The 7,820-nt window shown below is 45.0% G+C and overlaps 1 protein-coding gene across 3 annotated transcripts in view; it reads right to left on the minus strand.

Moving 5' to 3' along the window:
• CIAO1 (cytosolic iron-sulfur assembly component 1) overlaps positions 1-7,820 on the minus strand; it is a 251,841-nt gene that overhangs the window by 144,649 nt on the left and 99,372 nt on the right. The window contains exon 1 of one of the 3 annotated variants that reach the window (XM_078667003.1): positions 7,644-7,725. The exons of 1 other annotated variant lie outside the window; for it this stretch is intronic. Coding sequence is in view for 1 of the 2 variants with exons in the window: in XM_078667005.1 (XP_078523131.1) it covers positions 7,631-7,633 (3 nt within the window). In the remaining variant the exon portion in view is untranslated. Of the gene's footprint in view, positions 1-7,630; positions 7,726-7,820 lie in introns of those variants that run through there. One more of the 3 variants, XM_078667005.1, reaches the window with a different exon arrangement.

Raw genomic sequence — 7,820 nt, forward strand, 5'->3', positions numbered from 1 at the left:
CATGTTTTCAACTCTTTACGCTGTTGTGCGGTATAATTAGTCATGTCTGAAAAAGATTCTGAATATAAATTCCCTTAGCACTGAGAAAGTCTCTTCCTTGATAGCTTTCGCCAAACCCCTTCCTGTGACCCTATAATCAGAAAAATGTACAGAAATATTTAGTGTTACGCGGAATATGAGAAGGTATTCTGTGCGCTCACAATATGGTCGGATATGGGGAAGATTCTGGGAGAACAAAAGATCAAATCAATGAGTCAACAAATGGGATTGTGCTCATATTGGCCTCCATCCGTTCAGGCACCCCATGATCTTAAATTTGATAATCTCGAATGGTTTGCCAATTGTTCTGATTTGTCGAAAAGATAGGAGGCAACTTCATATCTTGTCCTCACATTTTAACACTCGCTGTTCCAACTCCTCGCAACGTTCAGACAATCTAGTCAATTGTCCCTCTATGTTCCTCAAGCAGCAGTACAGGGGTAGAGGCACCCAGTTCCGAACAACACTTAAGCACAACACCCAAGGGAGTCTCCCCTAGTTCTCTGTCAGTCAAGGTTTGGATAACAGTGCCAGGAAGGTATACTTTGGGCCCCTACACCTTATCCTCCAGACATTGTAGTTTGACATACTTGAAAATATGCCCCACTCTTTTTCTCCGATAGAATATGTATATTAATATTATTGATATCCTCCATGGGGTGTCAGCCAAATCAGAGAGGTGCCTGATGAGTAGATGATACTCTGAGGTGTGGGACATTGTCTAAACTTGGCCCTTGCTTCATCTTATCCTCAAGATTTCCAGAGCAAGCACTAATAATATTAAGAGCAAAATCATTGTTCAGAGCCATTCGAAGGAATACTGACCTTTCTTTTTCCAAATTTGTAGGACTGCAATAACCTCTGTCTACAGTGCTGCAAGTGTGTTATCAGACTGCATCATACCTTCTTGCGAACCACCAGCAAAGGTAGAGCTAGCTTCTGGCATATCTCTGGGCTTTGGCATGCCTCCTCCTGCTGCGGTTTGACCTGCAGAATGAGCATCATTGCCTGGCCTCTGAAAAGCCTGGGAAGCTGGTATTTTGGGGGCAATGCTACCTCAGACCCCCCTCCTCCCCCCAACTTAAATGCTACTGTGAGATGAAGAAACTTGAGGCGGAGCTAGAAACAACTGTCTGCTGCTATTTCCCATTCTCTCTAGCCTTTGTCCCTTTAGGAGGCATAGCCAAAACTGAGCCTATCAGGAGTGGGGCCAGTCTGGGTGGAGGCCTCAAAAATTACCCCTGGCCAAGGCGACTGCTATCCCAGTAGCATCTAATAAGCTAAAAAAATGCCAGCCTTACTGGACACACTGAGCCCCAAGCGCCACTGATCATATAGGATTATCCAACCAAATCTCAGCCTTTTGGTAAATTCTCATTAGCAACTGTGTCAAAACGATGTGTTGACCACTGACTGAAAATCTTTACAGCAAAAAAGAGAAAATATCCAGTCCATTGATGGCTCTCAAGACACTTATTGGAGGCATTTACCGCCTCCCACGTTTCCCCTATATAGATATCAAGCAGCAGTCCACGGGGCAAGCATAGCCTCGGTTAACGTTCATTGATAGCCGATTTACGTCTCATTTCTCCTTGAGAACAAAAAAGAATGAACAAGCGCAAGCGTAATCATCCGAGCTGCCAGTGCATCAGAAAGAAAGATAAGAGCTAAGCTCAACAACTGTACTGTCCTCTCGCCGCACATCATCGCTTCATCCACTTTTTAAACGCCCATGCCGCTCACCTTTTCACTCTACCCGCCATGCCATTCAGAGCACTCTGTTTTCACTAGTCTCAGGCACTCTACTCCAACCTCTGCTCTGAATCTCGTCAACTGTGCTGCCAAACGGTAACCAAAAGAGGCAAACGGACCTTTAGACCTGCCATTCCAGCCCGAAACACTGGAGGAGGAGGTGGGCGGGGGCTCGAGGATCTAGGAAGTGGCGCAATGCTGCTCAGGCGGTGCAGCATCCCAACTCCAGTGGTGTGGTCCATAGCTTAAAAGAACTCATCAAAACTACTTCTCAAGATCAGACCAATGGAAATCAATTGTTGTAATCAGTCTCCTCTCATGCCCCAAAATAACTATCTTGTGCACTAAATTAATTGAACAAAGTTTTTCTCTTGTGGCGGAAGACACACAGATCAGAATCTAGGCAAAATTTCAGGATAGAAGGAATTTGAATGAGGAATATTAAAACAATGAGAGACAAAGAAGGCAAACTCGCCGTAAGTGATTTAAGCATCAATGAAGTATTCTCTAACTGCTATTAAAAAAATCTTACAAATTTGAATTGAATGCAAGGGGGGGGGGGGCATCATGAAGTCTTTTGAAAATATCCCAGAACCATAGAAAATAAATATAGACGATGAGAAATCTTGGTCCCTAATCATGGAAGAAAATATTGAACAAAAAAAAATGTATGAAAAAGAAAGATTACCTTTACAGACTGTGGTCCCGTTGATTGCTATATTCCTGTTAATGAGCTAATCTCCCTTACATTGCATGAGATCTTAACTGTAGTCACATGAAATGGTCAGTCAGAATAACCTATCCTATCAAAAGCTTCCTAATACCGAAAAGGAAAAGACCTCCCCAATTACATTACGGGTCAGTGTGTCTAACTGACATCTGTAGATATTTACTTACCTAAATTATTACTTCCAGAATCAAATCCTTCATTTTCCTGTGCCTTATGATTAAGGGAAGATTAGCCCTTCTACCATTGATCTTTAAAAAATGTTTTAGCTCTAACCAAACAAATACATTTAAAAAAATCACGAGTCCTGGTGCAATGTGGCTTTGAAGGCAGAAAAGGACTTGATTACAATATCCTTTCCCCTTCCATTCAATAGCCTAGCATGGTCTGCCAACCAAGTGAATTAATTTATTTAAAAAGTATGTATATGGGGCGTGGCTTGGCTCCAGCGAGGTCTGGCCGGCTCACCCCTGGAGAGGGCCAGGTGGGCCCTGCAAATCGATCACCCTGGCTGCAGGAGGATACGCGGCCGGGGCCGGGATTGGGACGGCGGAGCGGCCGGCTGCAGCTGAGGATCTCTATCCGAGCCCCTGGTGGAGAGGGCGGAGGACTACAGCCCTGAGATCATGAGTGAGGTAGATAGCGATGTGACCATTCAGGGTTGCAGCCGTGCCTCTGTGATCCATGTTGGTCTCTGAAGGTGTGTGGGTGGCCTGGGGCCGTGGCTCCCGCTGGCCTGCCTGAATGCTCCAGCTGCAGGGGGACACAAGGCCAGATTAGTATTTGGCACAGCGGGGTGGCCTGCCCCCAATAGTGCCCACGGTGGGGCGGTCGGAGGTCTGCGACCAATAGGTGTCTGGGGAAACATCATGGAGGATGCTTCCAACCCCCCACTGTTGTCTTCCCTCTCCCTGCCGTGCCACGCGGTAAATGCGGACACACCTGACCTCCCCGGTCACATGAGAAATTGCGACTGGGGCCACCTGAGTGACCAAGGCGCACATATTGAATGACAGTGTTGCGGTGAGGAGGCCACGCCAAGCACTGGGTTCCCAGGAGCCAGGTGTGGACGCTGCCCGTAGAGCGAGCCTGGTGAGACCCCGGGCCAGCCCAACAGAAGCAGATTCTTTGGGGCGCCCTTGCGCCTGGCTGTGTCCTGGAGCGGCCAAAACACGCCATAATTTGTGGTATAAGCGGAATCTGGAAGTCCCGGTCGTTTTAGGGACCGCAACCGGCTTGAGAACACTGCTGAACCGCTGGCCTCGGCACAGGTGGGGGGAACAGTTGATATGGTTCAACATACGGACCTGAGATCATAGAGCTATGGTCAACCCAAGGGACAAGGGCAACTGCAAACTAATAAGATGGATAAATACACAGGTCCCAGATCATACGTGGAGGGAAAAGGACCATCCGAAGTGCAGGCGGGGTTCCAGGAGCCCTCCCTTGGTGCGATCATGGTGGCCATTCAGGATCTTAAGGCCTCCCTTGAGCCGAAAATTGACACGATTGATGTGGGGTTTTTTCGCGCAGACTTTCAAAAGATGTCAGACAAAGTGCGAACTGCAGAGTCCCATATCAATGATCTCCAGACCTTTTCCTAGTCCCTACAGGAACAAGTCTGTGCACTCATGAAGCAACAGAAACTACTTGTGGCGAGGGTTGAGGACCAGGCGCAATAATGTGCGCATAGTGGAGGTGCTGGGAAGGCTCAGAAGCCCACAGTGTGGACCTCTTTATGGAGGACCTCACCTTCACCATCATCCCAAGTGCCTCTTCGAATTCTTCTCGGTTGAAAGGGCACACCGGGCACTAGTGCCACCGCCAAAGCGGCCCCAGACCCCCCCCCCCCGTGTCCCATCATAGCCAAGATCTTCAACCATCAAGACCGAGACGCAATCCTGCAAGCAGCTCAATCACAAGGGGACCTGAAGTACAAGAATTCCACGGTGCGCTTCTTTCCAGACTGGTAAATCCCCTCTGCAGATTTAAGCCCAACTCTGGTGCCACTTGGGTGCATTTTTACACGATACCGACTGCCATTACTAACTTAAGATGCTACTATTGTCTTTTCTACAGTGTTTGACTACAGTAGTCCACCCCTTACGGCCTCTAATACAGCTACCGTAAACACGTAGCTAGTGTAATTATGCCTTTTTCAATTCTTGTGACATTTTGTTTTTAATTTTGTGTGTTGGAAGGTACACATGCGCTTACAATAAAATAATCCCTGCCTTAATCCCGAAGCTTGGCTACCATTTTTTAGATTAATTACAGTATCTCACCATGGAATGGCCATTCATTATCCATACTTTAAGCACAAACAAATTATGCTGCGATCACATAGACATGCGATCTGACGAGCTAAAGAAGCACAGCAAATACAAGTCATGCATGCCTGCACCGAACCACCATGCATGATTTTGCATACAACAGGTTCATGTTGCATGTCTTTTGTATGATTGACTGTATATGTGAAAAGAATCTTTATAAACTACTCACGGAGTGCACACGAATAGACAAGCGCACGACGAACAAAGGATATCTAAACAATAAGAGAGCAATCTCAATTATGTTTCTTTATATGTTGTGTATGTCCTTTATGCTGTGTGTTTTTTCTTACAGGTTTTAACCATATGGTGGGTCCGTAAGTACGGTGACACTACTGCATGCACAGCACACCTTGGCGCGTGTGCTGAAATAAATACATGTAGCTTATTTTTGCCACAGCACATTTTCACACTGTATGGTCCGGAAGAAAGCCTCACTATTTTTGACGAGGCTGAAACATGTCGACCAGTATTTGAGGGATAACGAAGACCAATTGTCTGTCTTCACTTTATCCCCCCTTTTTTCTTTTAACTATGTCTTTGGCCACTGGGAATAAAAATGTTGTCAGCAAGGAGTCCCAGAGGCATTTTTAACTTCAGCACCTTTTGAGCACACATCACACGAAAAAAAAACTGCTACGCATTAACTCAGGTGTCGAAGCACAGCTGGGTGGCATTTGCCAGCCCAGCCGGGAACCAGATGATGAAGCATGCCGCCAACTAGGTTGGTGGGTGAGGGTTCTTCTTAAAAACCTATGTGGTTCCTGGTACTCCAATACTTCTAACAGAGTCATCCTTGTTTAAGGATTCACTAGTTGGTCGGTCCACGTTGTTCTTGAGTGCAGCTCTGCATATTACACAGATCTTACTTCTCCCACTCCAGACTACACAGGATTGGGAGATGCGATTCGGCTCAATGTACCCAGGGGTGTGGCGCACCAGGTACCATCTATCACATGCTTTTTGAGGGAGGTCACAACAGTGATGGCTACAGTTATAGGACTTACAGTCCCAACAGAGGCCAAAAGGCTTCTCCTGGATATCACTGGGGAAGGGAAGTGGCCCAAGTACCTGGCCTTAGATGCTGGGGTAGCAAAGCAAAATTTGGCCGGATTGTGGGGGGCTGGCAGACGCCCAACAGTCCAGGAATGGGAAAATAACCTTGACTGGTGCCAGACGATGGAATGCAGGGTCTATCAAGGTTAGGGATGCCCCCGTAAATTTGATAAGATTTAGAGCATGGATACAATACAAGGGATCTAAGAGAGGGGCTGGGTGGGTATGAAGGGAGGGTGCAAGGCAGTCTGTTGTTGAATGCATCAGTTGGTACAGCCGGCGAAATACGCACTGTACATGTACATGGGCCATGGGTGATCAGTGTTGAGGCGAAATGTGCACAGGCTCCCAGTGAGGGGCCTATGGTGTTTGTTAATCCTTCGAACTGTACTGCTGTGAATCTGAACAACTGCTTAATAAAAAGAGTTATTTTTTTTTAAGTATGTACATATCACCAAATATATATCCCAGCCAACGGTGGCATGACCACGCGCTCATTCGGAACACAGGCACTTTTAAGGGTTTCTTACTAAAACAAATACATCTTACAATTGTCCTGGATCCCCTCTTGAAAAATAAAAGAACAAAATTAAAGTTTACAGGAAATGAAAGTTCATGGTAATGAATTTAAGTTGTTTGTCTGTGAACACATTCATTTGTTTCTTTCCATCTCAGTACAAGCAACATTAGAGTAAAAAATGCATTTCTAGCTAGTTTGGGGCTAGTAAAATTGTGTAATCAACACATTTTCGCCATAAAAAAAGTAATTCGGTCATGTGGTCTTTGTTGGAATTTAAAACATTTTAAAGACGTGGCATCCTTTTCACCAAACACATAGACTAATCACGGAATCTGAACCTATAATCAATAATTGATGAGATAGAAAATTGTAAAAGTGGAACATGCTGTAATTAATGGAGGGGAAAGCAAGACACATTTGAAATGATGGTCACATTAATAGTTATTTACTTCGTCCAATCTTCCTCTCCGTACCACAGTTAAATTCTATAATAAAATCCATAATACACTTACAAAATTTCTATGCTCAGGTAAAAGCCCAGAGTTTGCCATCACAAAGTTACAAGGCCATAACGAAATAGAGGAATCAAGTTTCAAGTTCCCAATTGTACTACAATGTTTTCTGAGATGATCACGCCTCACTTTGGTCCACTAATTATGAGAGTGCCCTATCCCCCTAAAGTGTCAGTCACTTGATAGAGCATTCCCTTCTGTTTTATATTCACACATAGAGCCAATAACAATATGCACATTGTCTAAATAATGTCATATGAACGTAATGAATAACTAGCTTGACAATCCATTATGGTGTTCAATAGTGAAATTAAAATCGGGGGCATGGCTAGAGAAGCCATCATGGCAAAAGCTCTGTCAAAGAGCTCTGCAGCAATACCCCTTAAAGTTTATAGTGTTGTTTATTTATGCCAGTCCAAAAGGATGACGTTCTTTCAAATGTAATGGGTCATAGCTTGGGTGCAGTTAAGAGTTGTTCCGAGGAAGCTACTGGAGTTCTGTTCCTCGCATTCCACTCGCGTCGCTCTTCGTTATTTCAATAACATTAACCTCGTGTTCCCTAAAAGAGCTGGCTGTACAGACTTGGCGTTCACTGCAGTTAGCAACCTGTCTCATATTTTAAAGGGACCCCTGTGCAATAACACCCCTCTAAGATGACTTCAAGACCGATTGAAATAGAAAGATCATCATCTACCATTACTACTCACTGCTTCCAGGTCCAACTTCAAATGGGGAAGGAAGGAAATAGCTACTTTAAAAGAAAAAAAACTCACACCCACCCACTAAAAGATGTAGAGAGGTTGCAGACTTTACAAGTATAAACATAGACGATGGACTTCGCGGAGAGACATCACGAAGAATAGAAGCTATAATAACAGATGCAT

The sequence above is a fragment of the Lissotriton helveticus genome, chromosome 11 (genome assembly GCF_964261635.1).
Source record: "Lissotriton helveticus chromosome 11, aLisHel1.1, whole genome shotgun sequence".
In the NCBI taxonomy this organism is placed as follows: Eukaryota; Metazoa; Chordata; class Amphibia; order Caudata; family Salamandridae; genus Lissotriton; species Lissotriton helveticus.